The following is a 20,773-nucleotide window of genomic DNA, read 5'->3' as shown; positions in this document are numbered from 1 at the left end:
TGTATGTAGGATGGCTACGGAACTGGATCTTGACTGGATACCCAGAGACTTGCAGCCTGCTGCATTATCCACAGAGTGAGCAGGAGGGGAATCTACTTCACTTCTGCAAAGGCTCTGCGCATCAGAAGTAGCCTGAGACTTTCATGGATAATTCCCCCCAATTCACGCACATGTGTAAATTCCCTCCCTGTGGAGGAACAGAAGAGCGGACTCCATTATGGATAAACAAAATAAATCAATGCAGTGGCCTTGCCCTAGGAATAGGCTCTCTTGTTTTTCCTTATCACACACCCTTACCAATACCAAACTACGCACAGGAAACTAACCATTCCACAGATAAGCTAACACGTACTAATGTTCCCCTATTTTCGTTCTTTATACCATTCAAACCCTACCGTTTTATTATTCTCTTTTCCAATGAATCATAAGTTGCGGCTGATCATATGAAAGTATCTACAAGCACATTCGCATTAGACATACATTGGAGCACAGTTAAAACAAGCCAGCTTTGATTTTAAGATCAATAACCTCTTTTCAGCAAGGAGCTGTCCAAGTCAGCGCTGAGGCACACAGCCCAGGGTTGTCAGCACTACGGCACAAGGCTAAGAGCACACCATGAAGAGAGTGACTGTTCCACCTCCTCAAAAAGGAAAAGCAATATCAGAGTCCAAGAATTATGACAAAAAAACAAGGAAGTGAAATATAAGGTGCACAACACAAAACTGGTAACATTGCACTGAACCAACAGAATATCACTAAAACATACTGATAAATATTTGCATTCAAGTATTGATAATGAAACACAGCGCATTTTTATACACACTGGGGGAGTGTATACTTTCCATCGCTTCACTCGCAGGCTCTTGGGTCAGCGATCTCATTCTCGGGTACAGGAAGAATGAACCAAAGCAGAATGTAAAAGACAAACCAACCTGCTGTATGTGACGTAGCAGTAGAGCAGCAGCCCAGACCACTGGGGCATGGGAGTAGGAGCAGAGAACCTGGGTTCTGTTCCCAGCTCCGCCACTGAACTGGCTGTGCCACCAAGCATATTTCATTTACTCAATACACAGCCACCTTTGGAAAGCGTTTTGAGACCTACAGACAGAAAGGCCTCAATGTTCTTATTGTAACACTTAGTGTACACTGGTACCCACACCCTGTGAAGATCTCCGATACTGAACAGCAGCTGTCAAAAGCCCCAGGGCTGTTTGTAAGAGCAGCAGCTAATATGCAAGAAGTGTCAGTTCTAGGATTACCTGCCTCATAGCCCAAACCAATTCCCAGTGATAAATGAGCCACAGAAAGATCTCTACGATCGCTCTGGAAAACGAGCTGCCACATCTGACGGGGGGTGTCCTGATACATTTACTAATGCAGTCCCCAATCCCGCATCGCAATCCGCTCTGTCCTTGGGCAGGGGTGGGAGCTAGAAGATCCCGATGGTAGCTCAAAGCCAGTCATAACGCCTGCTTCCTTTATCGTAAACGTCATCCACGTCCCATTAGAGAACTGCTAGTCTCGGTTGTATACGAAATCGTCTAGGGGTTGTGCCAAGACCAAATGCCATCCTCCAAATATGAATAAACCTCATCCGCTCCGGGCTGAGAACACACATTACATTTAAAGCACTCATATTGGCACAAGCTCTACCCGTCTTTCACCACATCTGACCACCCCCACTACCTCCAAGATGGCCCAGTGCCTGGAGACTATCAGCTCTTGCTGAACCCTAGCAAGATGGAGGTGATGCTGGTGGGAAGAAGGAGGCACTTTGAGGAGTGTGTAGCCATGATGCGATCTCTTTGGGCTGAAGGCACATACCCACAACTGGTCAATGCAGTCTAGTTTCAGAGGGTCCTGGCTTTCTCGCTAACGCAAAGTTCTCGTATAGCAGTAACTGTGATTAACACTTACCACCACCTTCGACTGGCTAGGAGACAGCATCCCATCCCAGAGAATGATGACCGGGCTTCAGTTATTCACACCTTTGTCACCTCCCATCTGGACTCCAGCAATGCCATATACCTAGGCATGAGGCCTTCAGCATTTAGGAAACTCCAACTAGTACAGAAAGCTGCAGCGTGTCTCCTCAGAAACACCGGCCACCACAAACACCTCAGACCCGGCCTCCACGCCCTACACTGACTTCCCAGAGAATATCCAATCAAGTTCAAGGTCTCAGTCCCTATCTTCACAGCACTCAATGGCCTGGGCCCAGGATATCGAAAGATCACCTAAAGCCCTGGGATGCGGACCATGGTTGATAACTCTGCTCCTTTGGCACAATGGAACTTTCTACCATAAGAGTAAAGCTTGTTTGCACAGGAGACAGAGTTTTGCCTGAAGAAGCTGGTCTGAGACTGAGGAACAAACTCCCCCCAGGAACTAAGGGACCTTCCAAACCTCGCCACCTTCTGCTCCAAGTACAAGGTACACTGCTCTGACCTGCCCTCTCTGACACAAATACAGAGGAGAAGTGTGCACATGAGGAAAATACCCTACCAAAACAAAACACTACACTACACAGCACACAATTCTCCACCTGGGGAGAGGTTGAAAGAGAACAAACCACACATGACAGATGTAAGTCACACACTTCAATGCACGATCAGAAGGGGCTCAGAACTATGGAAACAAGTACGGTATAATAATCTGTATAGAACAGAACAATCTTTATCCTTCTCAAAATAGGAAATACTTTTTCCTTTTGGACAGAAACCAAGAATGGCAGGAAATTGCATCATAATGCAAAGTTAAAAACAAACACCCACACCCACCCTGACAAAAAAGACAGACACCCATTTAAAAGTCATGCTTCTGTCTTAATAGTTTGTATCCATGACTATGGTGAGGACTTTATAAAGACACCAGCTTAAAAAGTTAGGCTAAGTCCTTACTTAGGCTCCTAAACAAGTAACGGGCTTTTCAAGAGTGCCAAGCCCCCAGCGGTTCCCACTGGAGCCCAGTTATAAGGAACGTATAAAAAGGTGGTTACAACTGAAAGAAGTCAGCAAACATGATTTATTCCTTTTTGCAGTTTATTTACTTTGTGCATTTGACAGCACTGTGTGTATAATCAGTTTTACCATTCTCGCCGCAAAATCAGTCAGTTCCCCCTATTTGTGTAAGTCTTTTCTTCAGCAAAAGGGAAGATATGAAAAAAAATCCCACAAAAATAACCTCCACACACAACCCACAAAGAGGAAAATGCGACTGTAAAACAACAACTGGTAGAGCTGAAACACCAGAAACCAGTTTTAATGCACTTCCTTTAATTGACTAGATTTCAACTTGATGGTGTTTCTTTAAGCAGCTGTCAGATTCATTTCAACAATTTACAGTCACTAATGCTACAGAATCCTAGACCACTCAAAAATTCTCAATATAAATGCGAGACACATCTCTTGATTTAATTGATTTCAGATGGTAACAATCCCGTAAATGGATTTTATATACAGTAATCCCATAGCCCTTTCCAACCAAATGAATCCGGTTGAGGGTCAGTATTTGCAGAAGGATGCTGACAGGGGTAAGGTACATAGATTTATGCAGACAATGCACAAATATTTATCTTCAGGCAGTTCTGATATTTGTGATGTTGTCAATAGTTTAGGACCAAAATTAGAATTTTATATTCAACAGGATGTTTCCAAGAAAACACAACATGAACATGTCAGTACTGATGATTTGTAAAGATTTCACAAAAACATGATTTATTAAAATTTAAACAGTCCCCTGTAGTGTTGGAAATCAGAATACAGCAGCACTATGCCAGAGCCTGGAAACCAGTCAGGAGAAGTGAGCAGTTTAAGTTTCACTACCCAAAATTAGTGAAATGACAATAGTAAACACATGGCAAAAAGTATATTAGATTTTTAAAATTAATTCAGTTTTAACTTTTAAATATAGGTGTTATTGATAGCATATTGATACATTTTCCATTGACAATTTTTATGGTGACAGTGTTCCTTTAACATGTAGTCTCAGTGAATTTTTTCTTCCATTATCTAAGTTTCCCGTACGTCACTCTCTTTTGAGTCTGTTAAATTTGCTGGTGTTCTCTTTTTCTTTAAAAAGTTTAAGTGTAGGAGTTACCATCTTTTCTTGGCTCATAAGTGTCGGTAACCCTTCGCTCTCTCACTGAGACCTGGGGCTCTCAACTGGCCATAAATATGTTTTTGTTGTTTTTTTTAAAGAAAAATAGTTTACTATAAGATAACTGTATTGGATGCTGTTGGTATAGCCAGTGGCGAATTAGCCACTGGGCCAACGAGACCCGTGCCAAGGGGCCCCAGCCAACTGGGGACCCCCATGGGCGTGCACCCCAACCACGCTCTGCCCGCCAGGTGCTCTTGCCAGGGAGCGGGGGAGCCTCCGCATCCTGACCGCACTCCCCGGCAGGAAAGCAGGATGGGCAGAGTGGGGCAAGCCCCCATGCCCTGATCCCATGCCCCTGCAGGATTGCTGGGCAGGGGAACGTGGCAGGGTAAGCCCCCACGCTCCAACGTCATTTCCCTGGCAGGAAAGCTGGAGGGCGGGGAGAAGGGGACAGCATGCAGAAGTGGCGGGGAGAGGCCCCCACTTACTCTGGCCCAGGGCCCCACAAAACCTCATCCACCTCTGGGTACACTCTTCTCCCCAGGCCAGGAGTTGGTCAGTATCCTAACGCACTGACTTAGTTTCACTGTTGGGTACCCATCTTTTCAGAAGACACACACAATTCCATAATGTATTCCATCCCCGTCTCTAATGCCGAACACCTCAGGTCAGTTTCACACAAAAAACCCCACTTAGGATCAAGATACACATGCACAGAACTACACAGCACGATACAGGAAAAGGGACCCATTCACAAAGTCACGCACTGGTCTTCCCTGCTTGGCAACAGCATAAATCCGTTCTCAACACAAGTATGCTGCAAACGGGGATATCGAACATTGGAAGGCTCCCTCTTCAGGAAACCCACAGAAGGTATCAGCCCTTGTCAAGTGTTCTTTTTGAAAGGCAACAAGAGGCTAAGCTGCAGAAAGTAATACATACGCTTCCGAGGCAAAAAGAACCCCGTTCCTCAGTTCTTCTCCAGGCTAGCGTTCTACTCGAGGGAAGCTGGCTTCTGAAGCATCTGGCAGTGATGTCCCCGATATCTGTCAGTCAGCAAACAAATATTAATGTAATTCCTAACATACCAGCCTAAAAGCAGTATGACCTAGTAAAACTGTTCATCGATAGCCTTCTGCCTGTCCCAAGTGCAGTATCAATAGAACATGGGCAGATTCTTCATTGATCATATCACAAATCAGCATACATGGGTAACGTACATTTTTAAATCCATAACGCTATGCCAAATCTAAACAAGACGTTCACTGGACCAGTACACAGCCCAGGAGAGACCTAGGAACTACATCACTCCCAAATTACAAGTTTCTAATGCATGCTATAGTTGTTAAACAAACAAAACAAAGTTGCAAAAAACTATTTTGTGTGTGTCTGTCTAGAATGGCTAAACTATTTCTGCTCAAACTTTTGGGTTCTATTTCCCACTCTGCCACTGACTCACTGTGTAACCATGGGTATTGGTGGGTAGCATCTGCATCTCAGTTCACCCATTTGTAACAAATCCTGAAAACAGGTGAAACACACAGGATTTGTGGTTGTATTGTGAACCTCGAACATGGTCCAGGTTTGCCTCCAGGATAATCCCAGGGTCATACATTTGGGCCAAAAGTTTGCCCAAAATGGTTCTTTTCCCCATCAGGCTCCAAAACTCCTGCATTGTCCTAAAACAAATTACTCCGATGAGTACACTGCTGCTCATCAGACACCCTGGAATGCAATGTGCTGCACAGAGAGACCGTCTGGAACCTTTTGGCTCTTGCTGCTTGCAACATGCTTTGAAAACCTTGGCAGAAAGGCACTAGGAGAACAGTGCAAAGCATTTCACTGGATCATCACCTGTTGCAAAGCCAGGCTCGGGTTGTGAAGATCGATGGTGGCAAGGGATGGAATGCGAGACTCTGAGACTGTTTTGTTCTCCTTTTTGACAAATCTGGAATTTCGAGCTGCAGAAGACAAATAAATAAATGCATTGACTGCTATGGACTTGTTTTGTTGTTTTAAGCATAGAGGGTCAAGATTTCCCTCTCCAAAAAAATCTCACATGCTAATAGGATTAAAAAAATAAATATCTGATATAATTTATACTGCTCTTTATAACTTATTTATCATCCAGTTTTAATTAACAGCAAATTAAAGCTCGTACCGTCCGCTCCTTTGAGTTCAGGGAGATGGTTATAGTTTAGCTCAGGCAAATGCACATCTGTCTTGGAGAATTCCCATCTTTTCTTGTTTGCCTGGAGAACGTTCTTTTCATTTGTGACCTGACACCAAGGGATTGATTTACATGAGTACGGTATAGAAAAGCTAAGGGTACTAAAAGTAAAACCATTATTCAGGTTTAAAAGAAGTGAGCTTCTCTGCTATGAGACTTACTCAAGCGTCAGAGTACCAAAACAGCCTGTATTCTTTCCTAGAAATATGCTGTTCCATAATCTTCAAGACAAGCTTTAGGAAATCAGTAATTTAAGGAAACCACCTACAATTACACAGAACACCAAAAACTGGAAAGGGGTCTAGACTGTACAGTCCTTACTCAGACAAAACTCCTGCTGATCTTGAGAGGAGTTTTGCCTGAATTATGACTACAGCATCAGGCTTTAAATCTGCATGGCCTTTCAAAGAAAATTCCGTGGGAGCTGCTAGCCACTTATTTTCATGAGTGAGTCATTCGTTTTTACAATCGGTCCACAGAAAATTCTAAATGTAAATCCCAAACTACTTGGTCACCATAGCCAACACCTGCCTTTCCTCCCAACCGGGCCAGAAACTGTATTTGCACTTGTCTAGAAGAATACAGGTCTATCACTTTGAGCTCTTGGATCTCTAACTTAAATAATATTCCAGTACAACACATTCACATAACGTGACTGTGAATAAACTATTATATATGATGTCCCCAAACTGAAGAAGGGAAATATATCTAGAGAAGGCCGAAATGAAAGGTATTAATGACATTAAAGTAAATACTGAAGTTTAAAATACGTTGTTTTCACTACAGGAGAAGGACGATGCTTACCGATGTGCCCAAGCTGACATTGTAATGCCCTGCTGGTGAATGTTTCCCTTGCTTTATAAAAGGGGTTAAGTATTTTTTAGTCTTCTCATCAACTCTATAAACAAAAACAAAAAATCCAAGACTCCAATCAGAATTAGCAATAATCTCTTGGTAACATCATAATATAAAAATGATGCAATGTGAGACATCCAGCCATGACATAATCAGTTGTTGAGCTATTGGTCCTACCATACACACTGCACTGCCAGCGTATTACAACCCTGATCAGAAGTGTACTCTTGCTATTAGTCCTGGGCTTGTCGAGCAATGAAAATCAAGGTCAGTCTCTCCCAGAATAGTGTGGAATTGTGATACGGACAAACAGCTGCTATGGACTCACCTCAAGAATCCATTCACAAGGCTGGTATCTAGGACTGTTATTGGCAAACTAGCCTGCCAGCATCCTGTGAGGGTTTGTATTAGTTACTCAGAGCAGAGAGGAGAATCCCACATCTTTCTTCGCTGGTAGAATGTATCATGACATCAATGTTAGGTCACTCTCAAGTGGTGGGGGAAGGCTGGTGAGCGGGCATATACATTTTGACCACTTGAGATACACGTTCTAGATTCCGATCTAAGTTGTTTCACACTCACAGTGGGGAAGATTACAATTCATCCCACATATAAGCAAAATCCTGGAATCCCACTGACTTCAAGTGAGAATATTGCCTAAGTTTTTAATCACAGAAAGCTCTCTCCTACTCATGCTTTCTGATGCAAAACTCTTTGCAGTCACTCCCTTCTCTCCCTGCTATAGTTGTATTTAGGGCTCACGGTTGAGCCTTCTATGCACAGACCTGTGTTTGGGGATGGTGTGGGGCCCTTTAACTGCACCAGCAGCACCCCCAAGAAACAATCTTCAGAGCCACAATACTTCCTGCAGCTACCCAGAGGACAGACAGAGCACAGGTGCTACCGCACCCCTAAAGAAGATGCTACTGCACCCCTAAAGAAGATCTCCCTTCTACAGCTGACTAGCTACAGCGGGCACTGAGATCACAGCCTTGCCTGCATGCTTTGAGACAGTTACTGTTAGCCCCACAAATCAGAGCTCAAGTGAGTGTGTGTGTCCCAGATCCCTATGCAGAAGGGACAAGAAGGATGATCTTTGCACCCTTCCCTCTTTCATGCCCTTATATTCTGGGCTCTCTCTGGCCCATAATTATTAAACATCTATTACAGCAAGGAATACACCAGACTGCAACACTGATCCACGTCTCTATGTTTCCAGAATAGCTGATAAACCATTATTTGCTAACATAGAACTTACTCCTGAGGGAATTCTGCACCAAAAAATTAAAAATTCTGCACCAAAAAAATAAAAATTCTACACAAAATATTTTAAAATTCTCCAAAATCTGCATATTTTATTTGTCAAAATAACACAATATAATCAGGTCAGTTTCAATTATTTTGATAATTTATTTCAAAATACCTGCCAACAAGTATGTCTGTAACAATACAGACAATGAAAGATTCTGGATTCGTTTTTTACTTTTTTTTAACAAATAGATTCCTTACTAGGCATATTAATACAAAACTTTGAGTAGTAATTCATTTAAACTACAATACAGAAATGTATTTCCCACACCCCTCAGAAGAGGTACAAAGGCTTGGGGGAGTCAGGGGTAATGGAGGAGCTCAGAGAGGGAAGGAGCCTGGGAGTGAACCTGGATTAGGTGGGAGAAGTATAGAATGTGCGGGGGGGGGGGTGTTGGGAGGAATTGAGGAGCCTCCCCCATGCAGATGCTGGCTGACCCCTAGCCTCTCTCATTCATTAGGCACATCTGCCCCGACCCCGTGTGTCCTTGCACCTCCTCCCCCATCCCCATGTGTCTCTGCACCCTCTGCCTGTCCCCATGCACCTCCCCTTCCCCCATCCCCATATGTCCCAGCACCCCCACTCAGCCAACCCTTGCCTCCGATCCCCATGTGGTCCTGCACCCCCACTCCATTTCAGTCCCTGCCCCGGTCTGCCCCCCCCCACTAGCCCTTTTGGACCCCAGTCTATGTGACCTCCCAGCAACCCTGTGTGCCCCGCTCTGTCTTCCTGCTCCCCCAATATGTGCCTCCTCACCTGGCCCTGAAGGCAGGGCGCTGTGAGAAATGCAGCTTCTGCTCTCTCCCTATCAGCTGTTATGGCTGGCGAGCAGCTGCTCTCTGTTCTGACACCACAGCAGCCCCTGGTGGGCAAAAGGCATAAACTTAATGTATTTTCTGCGGAGAAAAAAAACTGCAGGGGGACATGAATTCTGCATGTGCACAGTGACACAGAATTCCCCCAGGAGTAAGAATTACAGACAAGAACTCATATTCACCAGCTGCAGATTCTGGATTCTCCAAATACAAAAAAAAACCCCAATCAATTTGCTTAGGATAACTGCCTTTTAACTGATACCTTCCTTTGTGGTTACACTCCTAGAGGCAGTCCTCTGCCTGCTCTGCTTTGTGCTGCTCATGTGGTGCAAACAGAGCAGAAAATGACATGGCAGAGTCCCCAGAGCTGTCATTGCCAGTCCTGATGCCGCCCTACTCACAGGCCCCTGGTGGAAGGAGTGCATCAGGAGCAAGTGTGAGTGGTCAGAGCACACTGTGCTTTGGGTATCTGCAACTGGTATTTGGTCCCACGGGGACAGTTGCCCGCTGGCATATATTACAGCAGCCATGAAGTTGCAACAGGGCCAAGGAGAGAATCAGGGAGCCATAACCGGCTGCTTTTATGCTCCATGAAGCTGGGAGAATGGCATCAACTCAGGAAAGCAGAGATTCTAACTCTGAAATTCCATAATATCAAAATACAATTACAGCCCCTCCCCCCTACCACTGAAAACCTTTTACCACCCACCCACCCAACCCTGCCCTGCCCAAAATACATTTAACCCCCTTCATTGTAGCAATGTCACTCCATGACTCTCTCAGAACATTGTCACTCCCTCAGGAGCATTTGCTAAACTCCTCTGCTGTTCGATTTAGCTTCCATACCTGTAATTATGGGTTCCAGGAATAGTTCCCTTCCCAGAGTTAACACTTATATTGGGTGTGATGGTGGCAAGGTTCGGGATAATGGGAGGAATAACCATGCCTGGGTTCTTTATGTAATCCAAGCTGCTGCTGGAGTCTTTCATGCTTGTCGGAGGGACTGTTTTGAACTGACTGGTTCCGCTGTCATACAGGCAGCTCATATTGGAAGATCGGTCCGCTTTCTCCACCTCAGCTTTGGATAATTTCACCTTGAACAGTTTAGCATCTTTGATCTTTGGATCAATGTTGAAGTCCTGTTCAGAAAGAGAAATGTCACTCTGCCTATTGGGGGTTAGAACGGATGTTAACATTAACTTATGGCAGTGTGTGTGGAAAAAGAACAGAAGGCAGACACTCGTAGGGAGCGGTGAGATTCTGGTAGAAGTGTAGTGATGTTATGAAGAAAACACCTGTTTTCCATCAGCAGAAAGTAGAGTTCATAATTCACAAAAGACTTATCAAGTCTCACCATCCTATGTAAGTAAATAACTTACCTTATCACATCCCATCAATGCAGGAGTAACGGACCAAAAGAGGTTTGGTTTGGTTTTTAACATGTTTAGGAAAATTAAAGGGCATGCTCTCTCATATCACCTATGTCCCTAGTAAAATAGCACTAACAGAGCGTAATCGTGGTGCAGGACACGTCTACACTACAGTGGCACAGCTGCGGCCCTGTAATTGTCCCACTGTAGTGTAGATGCTTCCTACATTGATGGAAAGGGTTTTTCCATCAGTGTAGTTAATCTGTCTCTCCGAGAGATGGTACCTAGATCAACGGAATAATTCTTCCATCGACCTAGTTGTGTCCGCACTAGAGGTAAGGTCAACCTAACTATAGTGCTTAGGGAGTGGCATTTTTCACAGCCCTGAGTGACTGGGTTGATCAAATTTTTAAGGCTAGACCAGCCCAATGTCTATTCCTCACTCAACTGAGCATCCCTTCCCACCAGGTCAAGGTACATGTAACACACCAGTAACTAGAGGATGTTTAGTTATGGAGCATAATATTTCTGAAATGAACATGTGCCAAAAGTGCAGTGACATGCACCGTGAAGAAGGCATACAAAACTGATGGACTAAATCACGGGGGATGAGACCCCCACATCAGCTGGGGCTTTGGCAACACACATTTCTAGGCTCTGGTATGAAGGCACCATCAGCCTACTCAGCCACATTTAAGCAAACGTTTACTGTAACTTCCCTTAAGGGAGGGCACGTGACTACAGCTACATTAGCTGGCTGGTGGCAAGAATAGGGGTTTTTTGTTTGTGGTGGGTTCTGTGTTTTAAACACAAGCTGCAACCCATTATTCTGATCCTAGCCTGACACCTACAGCTTTTCATTGCCAGAGGCTCTGAGACAAAAGGACTCCTGGGTACTGTGCATGAGGGCTAATCATGTTATTCAACGCATGGGCATAACGGGACAGACACCTCCCATGCTCTTGCAAGGCACAGCTGGCGAGAGCTGCCCAATGGAGAAACCCATCTGAGAGCAGGAGAGGGCTGAAAGGAGGATGGGTGGAGGGCGTTTGGAATCACTGGTGCTTTGAAGAGGCAGATAGGCCAGAGAAGTCTAAGAGAAAATAGAGCTATCCTGACCTACTTCCAAAGAAATGGAACAAGAGCAGGGATAAATATCACTCTGAGGCAGACCCCAGTCCCTAGAGTGGGATTTACAGCGAAAGTCTGGGTCAGGGATCTGCAACATCTGAGCAGTGATTCAACATAATGTTGTGCTCGGTATGGGGGTGGGGGGGATGTGAGAAAACCTGGATTTATGCAGGAAATAGCCCGACTTGATTATGTAAAGAGTTGTCACTTTGGATGGGCTAGCACCAGCAGGAGAGTGAATTTGTGTGGGGGGGTGGAGGGTGAGAAAACCTGGATTTGTGCTGGAAATGGCCCAACCTGATGATCACTTTAGATAAGCTATTACCAGCAGGACAGTGGGGTGGGAGGAGGTATTGTTTCATATTCTCTGTGTGTATATAAAGTCTGCTGCAGTTTCCACGGTATGCATCTGATGAAGTGAGCTGTAGCTCACGAAAGCTCATGCTCAAATAAATTGGTTAGTCTCTAAGGTGCCACAAGTACTCCTTTTCTTTTTGCGAATACAGACTAACACGGCTGTTACTCTGAAATCAGTTGATTTACACGCTTTAATAAACCCTCATCACAGCTCTGCATGGTTGGCAGGTAACCATGTACCATCCTTATTTTACCTACTGGGAATTGAGGAAAATGGTTTAAGCAACTTGCTCACAGCCACAGATGGAGTCTGCATCAGAGCCAGGATTAATGCTCAGGGCTTGCCGATTCCAAGGGCCAGACTTCAAGTCCCTAACGCTCACCTCTCTCAGTACCAATAGAACTACCCTGAATACTGGCTGGTGCAAAGGCAAGGAAGGGAAATGTATAACATTATACACACATAATATAAGAGGGTGTATGTGATGACTTAGACCTACAGTAAGACCCTTGTATCTGGAGATGCTGCTTCCTGGCAGTCATTTTGCTATATAGAGTTTAGCACTCCCTCTACCTCCGAAAAGGAGGAGGAAAGATTCCTCTGGGGCTTAGCAAGGAAGCCAAAAGGAAATCCCACATTTCTGCACATAAAGAAATAATGCACAGGAGGCTTTACATGAGATCTGGAATACCTTATCCAAATGTATTTTAAAAGCATGCTTCACCCAGCAAGCCCCTTCCTGCTCTCTGGATAGATGCTATTTCCAGTAAGTGAAAGCTACCCATTAGTCCAGTAAGTTTGCTGGACATTCACTGCCTGGCAAGAGCAATGATTGGGCCACATAAAGTCTTTCCTTAGATGTCTGTTGCACCAGTTGTATTTTAAAGGCTTGAGCACTACATAGCTTTTTCTCATCTGACCTTGCAAGAGTCAGCTGCCATCTAATCGGTTCCCTTTTGAAGTTGCTTAACATGGAATATATAACAGAAGTGTTGCTCTGCATGTTAATGAATCCAGAAAAATTCCTTTCCTAAGTGGATTCTGCAGTTGCCTCAAAGAAAACAGGATTAATGTGTATACAGCTTTCAGTTATGAGACCTTTAAAGTACCAAAAAGGCAAAACATAAACTCAAGCGTTAACGGAAATAAAACGCAGCTCAGACATGAAGGTCCCTTCTCTTTTTTTAGCACAGTCATTTTAAAGAGTTTGGAACAAACACCGACGGAATTAAAACACACGCCCTTTTAGGTTTGATCAGCAATCCACAGGTGCATTTGCTTCTCAATTAAAATAGAACCCAAAATCAGACTTTCCCCCAGCCACATTTCTCCCCTGTGAATAAAATGTTAATTTACAGGCCTTGGGATTGCCTCAGAGTACAAAGCTTATGAGCAACAGTATTTATAGACACCAAACTGCGGACTATAAAATATATAAAAGAGTTGGATAATGTACAATTATCGAATGGCATGAATTTTCTATAGCATCTGCACTTGGAATAATGTTGAAATTAAACACAAGGATCTCTTTTCAACATAGGTGGCAGATGCTCACCCAGACCACAATGTGGAGAGAACAATTGTGTGGGGGGGGAATAATGTACAAACATTGATGCAGGACCAAATGATGCAGACCTTACAGAGAACCCATTCTCTGAAAATCAGGTCCCTTAAAAGTGTCTCAGGTAGGACACCCAAGAACTGAGGCACCCAAAATCACCAGTCACTTGAAAATCTTGACCCAGGTCCTCCGCTGAGGAGGTCTTGTCACCAGTCTCCAGAGAATTACCCCTGCGAAATGATACAGCACCAACCACCACAACTGATCTCAACAGCCACAGCCGAGAGCCCAGAATGAAGCTGCGGGTTTTTCATATCACAGCCTGTATGCTGTATGGGACTCAGCAACAGAATTGACAGGGAGCAGGTTTAATATTTTGCCCGTGACTAACACTGCCCAGCTGGTGCACAAGGTTTTCTGCATCAGTTATAGATTCAGAGTGACCTACAAGGGTAGCCTTGTCTTGCATTCGGCAGTGATTTAATCTAGGTATAAGATATACAGCTGGGGTAAGGGAAAATAACTGAAAATTTCAAAGGTTCTTTCATTTCACTGGTTTAATAAACTGGCCAGTTTTTCACCATTCAAAATTATTTTTTAAATCAAATTTTTCCACCCATTTTTAAAAGCATAATTTTTTATTCTGTTTTATGACTAAAATTTTCCAATGCACCTTAGTTGACCAGTCAAATGTAGAGATGGAGAAAAATAAAACCAAACATGGTAAGTGAATGCTAAAAACCGATAAATGAAAAAAGTTGGTCAAAAACTTGCAAAAGATTAACATTTTCAAGAAAAGCAATAGTTTCACAAAACGTTGTTTCCTGACAACTGACCAGATTTATTGGAAAAAAAATTCAACAGCTCTAGATTACAAAAGCATATTTCCAAGAGTTACACTTGCCTTACCGGAAAGTGATGAAAGAAGGTACATTTTTAATAATGGAATGTAAAAATATCTATATCTTTCCCTATGTAATTACAGATGGGGGGCATATGCACACACACCGATGGATTTTTTAAAAGATTAAATGAATACTATTATGGAAAACAAAAACAAGATCTACTCACCTGGATATCCAGCATTTTTCTTTCTTCTCCTAAAGAATCGTCTTTGTCCTTTTTGCTAATTTTTGATTTTTTTGGCAAAGGATGGTCCCTGGCATCTTTCTGAATCTTTAACCTAAGCTCCTGAGCAAATCTACATTCCATATTAAAAACAAACACACAAAGCAACTTCCATTAGTACTAAATCTACACAACTTGGTGTCCACCCCCAGCCCAGTCAAATTACGTCTCTTTTGAAGTCAAACAAACGATTACATTTTTTAAAATGAGAAATTGGCCAAACTGGATTACCCAGGAAAAAGCCTCACAAGTTAGTGTGGCCTGAATCTATACATCTAACAAAACATACATGGCAATTAAAACAAATGAAGATCGTGCACTAATTTGGCTTGAGTTTAGATATTGCTGGGGAATATAGCGTGATGGGGTTTGGTGCTAGTTAGGAGACATCATCCAATAGAACGCAATGCTGGACACTTTTTGCGGAATAAACACGGAGACACGGGTACAGCATTCATTTTTGGGGTAGGAAACTTATGTCCTGTGTTCCAGGTCAGTGACTCTCTCTGCTGCACGCAACAAAGAATGAAGTTGTCTGTGTCATTTATGGATATTAGTACAGCCACATCACTGAAACATTATTAAAGAGGACACTTGCTCTTGTGCTCTGGGTCAACAGATGGAATTAATATAGATTCCGTTATTCGCAATCTCTCTGTTCCCAGCAAAAAGTTGGTAACATATCTGAAGGCTGCCAATAAGTGAAAGACAGGTTTGTGCGGCTGCAGCCAGCAAAAGAAGCCCTGGGACGCGCCTTTTCAGGTTGCAGTCCCCCAAATCTGCCTGCAGCCAGGGCCTTTCTTCCAAAAATAGCTGTCAATAAGCAGCATGTCTATTGCCAGTCTCTGAATCCTATTAATTTACAGTCAATGGGAAAGGTTTGGTTCCCAGCAAAATGTTGTTATTAACCAAAAGTTGTTAACATCAGAATTGCTATTAAGTGGCATCCATTGTACTATCAAGGGGCCTGCTCTTGCTCTCACTGGAGCCAAGGGTGTTTTGCCATTGAATTTAATAGGAGCAGGACTAAATGCTTCTGTGAAACTGGTGGTACTCTGCTCCTGGCATTTTAGAGAAGAGGTCACTTGGAAAAAAAGAACACACATAATTTCTGCATCAGAAATTAGGTAATATCCTATGTGTCCCCCATTTTAGCACCTGCCTGCACAAGAATTCAAGAATATAAACTGGTGTCGATCCTTATCAGCGATCCTTATTCACATTAGTTTGCTACTTAGCAAATAACACAAGACTCAGTAAAAAGAACGAGGAGTACTTATGGCACCTTAGAGACTAACAAATTTATTTGAGCATAAGCTTTTGTGTGCTAAAACCCACTTCATCAGATGCATGCAGTGGAAAATACAGTAGGAAGATATATATATACACACACACACACACAGAGAACATGAAACAATGGGTGTTACCATACACACTGTAACCAGAGTGATCACTTAAGCTGAGCTATTACCAGCAGGAGAGTGGGGGAGGGGTGTGGGTGGGCAGGGGCGGGAACCTTTTGTAGTGATAATCAAGGTGGGCCATTTCCAGCAGTTGACAAGAACATCTGAGGAACGGTGGGGGGTGGGGATAAACATGGGGAAATAGTTTTACTTTGTGTAATGACCCATCCACTCCCAATCTCTATTCAAGCCTAAATTAATTGTATCCAGTTTGCAAATTAATTCCAATTCAGCAGTCTCTCGTTGGAGTCTATTTTTGAAGTTTTTTTGTTGATGTATTGCTACTTTTAGGTCTGTAATCAAGTGACCAGAGAGATTGAAGTGTTCTCCAACTGGTTTTTGAATGTTATAATTCTTGACATCTGATTTGTGTCCATTTATTCTTTTACGCAGAGACTGTCCGGTTTGGCCAGTGTACATGGCAGAGGGGCATTGCTGGCACATGATGGCATATATCACATTGGTAGATGTGCAGGTGAACGAGCCTCTGATAGTGTGGCTGATGCCATTAGGTCCTATATCTTCCTCCTGTATTTTCCACTGCACGCATTAGATGAAGTGGGTTTTAGCCCACGAAAGCTTATGCTCAAATAAATGTGTTAGTCTCTAAGGTGCCACAAGTCCTCCTCATTCTTTTTGCCGATACAGATGAACACGGCTACCGCTCTGAACAAGACTCAGTGTAACGAGCGTATATGGGCTTGGAAACCCACTAAAGCCAGTGGGAGCGCTCCATTGACTTTAATGGACTGTGGAACATGCTGTATATGCGACCATGTGCTGTACTACTTAACTAGGCCACTCCAGGTCTGACTTACTAGGATTACAATATTTTGCCACACTCAGATAAAGTTAAGTATAATTGTGTTTTATTATTTAATCATCTAGAACAGCAGTTCTCAAACTGTGGTTTGGGACCCCAAAGTGGGTCGTGAGCCCGTTTTAATGGGGTCGCCAGGACTGGCATTAGACTTGCTGGTGTCTGGGGCCCAAGCTCAAGCACCACCGCCCTGGGCCAATACCCGACCCCCACTGCCCTAGGCCGAAGCCAAAGACCAAGGTCTTCAGCCCTGAGTGGTGGGACTCAGGTTACAGGCCTCCACGTGGGGCGGAAGCCCTTGGGTTTTGACGTTGCCCCCTTCCCCCAGCCTAGGGCAGAGGGGCTCAGGCTTTGGCCCCCCCCGGCCAGGGTGGCAGGACTCGAGTAGGCTCAGGCTTCAGTCCCCCTTCCTGGGGTCATGTAGTAATTTTTGTTGTCAGAAGGGGGTCGCAGGGCAGTGAAGTGAGAGAACCCCTGATCTAGAATTACTCAAATTTTGTTGAGAAAAACTGAACAAACCTGATAAAACAAATAATTCACACACTGATTTCTAGTACCTTTTCTGTGCATTTTATGGCAATAACTTGACGAATATTTATTTATAGGCAATTCTCTAACTTTCCCTGGGCATAATAATTTTCTTTTTTCTGCTAAACATGCAGCAAGTACTATACTGGTGTAATGCTAACCACACTGAAGGCAGCTCTTTACCCGGAAGCGCAATTCTACTCTGCAAAATGACTAGGTAAAAAGGGCACTGTGCTGGGCTCCATGTTTACTGTCTGGCATTTTCCATATCAAATGTGCTCAGTTTACAAGTAAAGTCTTGGTTTTCTTTCTAACTGCGAGCCCTGCAAACACAGCATGGAACCTCACAGAGCTCAGTGGCATTGCCTCCTTCTCTCACACGGCCATTTTGACCAAGAAGCAAACAGACAACGTACCTTTCCGCAAATCCATCTTTGTTAAAGAAATCGCACTGCAGTAGGTCAGCACAGGATGGCCTTTTGTCCGGATCGATCTGCAAGCATTTCTAAAAGACCGAGGTAAAGTTTGGTAGGCAACTGCAGTAGCATCAAATGAAAAATCTTTGATATTTCTAAATAAAAGTCACTAAAGAGAAAGTAAGAAAACAAACAAACAAGGCCCAAAATTATAGAAGAAAACACTGCTACGGTGTGATTAAGGGATGTAACCAGGGAGGACAAACTGGAGGAATTTAACAATGTTTGCTTGCTGCATCTATTTTAGTCAATGACACTTGGAAACTCTTTCTATATAGAATTGCTGCCTTTCACTGACAGACATCAATCTGCTTTCTCCTAAACTGTAACCATCTCTCTAATTTTGATTATTTTAATTTTTTGGCCAGGATTTTACAGTATGGATAACGTTAAGCATTAGAAACCAAATAAGTTGTGTTCAAAGTGTTATTTTATTTGGCCAACAAAATTATTGTATTGCACGCACAAACACACACAGTAGCAGCAGCAATGTTCAATTCATATTTTCTCAAAACTAAAAATCTAAAGTGGCTAAGGCAAAATTGAGGGTTTTCTAGAGGCTAATTGCCATTGTAACAGAGGCAGAAAATTCTGGGGAGGAAGATGAAGGGCAGACTCCTATCTACTCCTCCCCACCATCAAGCGACAGACCTACTTGCTTCCGTTCTTTACAAGGAAAGGTACCAACTCCAGGAGTTACAGATAAGTGGCTCTGTGGGTCATAGAGTATGCACGCTGAATGCAGCTAGCTATAGGGAGAGAAAGTTGCTCCCCACACGGCCACACAATATAAAATCACATCCCAGAGAGAAAGGGTGTTTTAACTGCTCCTTGCTAGGATTTTGCATCTGTAACACACTGGTCAGCATGTGTTACCTGTCCCGCTCTGTGCCCAAACCAGAGATTCATGCTTTCAGCTCTGGAGGTCCCCAGTTCAACCTTGCTGTCAGCTAAAATGGCAGCTGCCACGTATTCCAAGGGACCACCCACCTTCAAAGCCTTTCCCCGAAAACTGTACCCTGGGTGGGTGGGCTACCCACCACAGCTGGGCTGGAATCAGTACTGAATGGGGCCTCCAAGTCACTAGCCCGACTAGACCCTACTTCCTACCACCATCACCCTACCAGCAGCTCCATGTGAGAGGGGAACGAAGCATGTGGAGCAGGGACCACAGCTCTTGCTCCCTCCGCTCAGTGGCCAGGGATCCAGGCAGGAAGGAGAGCCTCTCAGAGTCTCCTTCCCCAACCATCACCAACCCCACAAGGAGTGGGGGCCTCAGCTCCATCCCCATTCAGTCAATGAGGTAGAAGGCGACAGGAGAGGGCCTATCCTCCCTCTGCCAGTGGCACAGCTACAGAGCCTATGGGAGGTGCAGGGGAGTCGGGTGGCAGTGGAGAAAATAGACCTACGAAAAGTCTAAGGGGGCAACTGTCCCCCTGGCAAATGATGCCCCTGAGTGGAGAAGCGATAAGTGGGGTGACACAAGGGGGGTCAGGACCCCGTTGTCCCAGGGTAAGAAGGACAGCCAAAGCTGGAAGCAGAAAGCCCAGACAAGGGGATGAGGACACAATAAATCATAGCAGCAAAGTGTTTTGTTGAAAGGAAGAGGCTGTGCATCATGTTTTTTTTCAACTGCTAACCCAGCTAATTGTTCATTAGACCGGGAACTGACAGACAGCCAGAAATGCAGCCTCCCCCTTGCATTTTTGATCCCTCTTCCCCTCAGTCTAAATCACAGAACCTTAAGAGCAAAGGGAAGATGGACAGAAGGAGAAAGCAGAAGACCAAGGCATTTCCAAAATAATTAATTACCTTTGTTAAATCTAACACTGCAGCAGAAAGCTTGGGATACCGTCTTTCAAGAGGTTCGACCTCCTTGACCTCTGGCAACCTCACTCCAGCAAAGAGTGGATTTTTATAGAACAGCTCTTGATGCCGTGGAGTTAAGTTGCCTGGAATGGGTAGGTTATATTGTTATGGGACCACAACTGCGTACACAAAGCTTAGCACAGACTGTAGCCCTCTGCTCGATTGTAGATGTCAGGATGTCCGTGCCAGTAAATGTTACCATTTTCCTTACACTAGCTAAAGCTCTCAGCGGTCTCACTGTGGTTCTTTATCCTATCGGACATTTTGGATCTAGAACCTCAAAGACAGCCAATACGAAAAGGCTTTTCTTGGCAGAGAAAACTCTAGCCCTCAACCTGGCCCAGACTAACCTTAGAGACTGAGATCCTTCAGTGATGCCTTTGTGGGGTCTCTCTTCCTTTCTACAAGCAAAATGAACTCTGGTTCCATTTTCAGGCTAAAGGAGACCCACTCCGTTTTACAGCATATAAAGGAATTAATGTTCTCAAAACGCTGCTGCCCCAGCACCCCAGTCACCACTTCTCGCATGTCATGATTCATTTAGCTCTACCTACTGCCTTTGATGCTGGGAGTTCAGTTATGGACCTCGGCAGGAATGGGCAGTTTAACTGGAGTGACTGTTACTGCTTCTAAGAACATCAGAACAGCCATAGTGGGTTTGACCAATGGTCCATCTAGCCTTGCATCCTGTCTTCTGGCCAGTGACAGATGCTTCAGAAGAAAGGAAGAGGTCATGGCAATTATCAAGTGATTCATCTC

At 44.1% G+C, this 20,773-nt stretch overlaps 1 protein-coding gene across 3 annotated transcripts in view; it reads right to left on the bottom strand.

The window, feature by feature from the left end:
- Positions 1-3,023: 3,023 nt before the first annotated feature.
- Positions 3,024-20,773, bottom strand: part of CDKL2 (cyclin dependent kinase like 2) — a 36,633-nt gene continuing 18,883 nt past the window's right edge. For 2 of the 3 annotated variants that reach the window (XM_048847300.2, XM_048847301.2), the window contains 8 exons: positions 19,958-20,097; positions 18,086-18,174; positions 14,802-14,931; positions 10,157-10,449; positions 7,136-7,229; positions 6,263-6,380; positions 5,956-6,062; positions 3,024-5,147 (listed from right to left, as the gene is read on the bottom strand). In XM_048847300.2, coding sequence (XP_048703257.2) covers positions 5,088-5,147; positions 5,956-6,062; positions 6,263-6,380; positions 7,136-7,229; positions 10,157-10,449; positions 14,802-14,931; positions 18,086-18,174; positions 19,958-20,097 — 1,031 coding nt within the window. In that variant the 3' untranslated portion in view covers positions 3,024-5,087. Of the gene's footprint in view, positions 5,148-5,955; positions 6,063-6,262; positions 6,381-7,135; positions 7,230-10,156; positions 10,450-14,801; positions 14,932-18,085; positions 18,255-19,957; positions 20,098-20,773 lie in introns of those variants that run through there. The other variant, XM_048847302.2, reaches the window with a different exon arrangement.

This window comes from Caretta caretta, chromosome 4, assembly GCF_965140235.1.
Source record: "Caretta caretta isolate rCarCar2 chromosome 4, rCarCar1.hap1, whole genome shotgun sequence".
Classification (NCBI taxonomy): domain Eukaryota; kingdom Metazoa; phylum Chordata; order Testudines; family Cheloniidae; genus Caretta; species Caretta caretta.
This window is presented reverse-complemented; position numbering and strand designations above follow the sequence as displayed.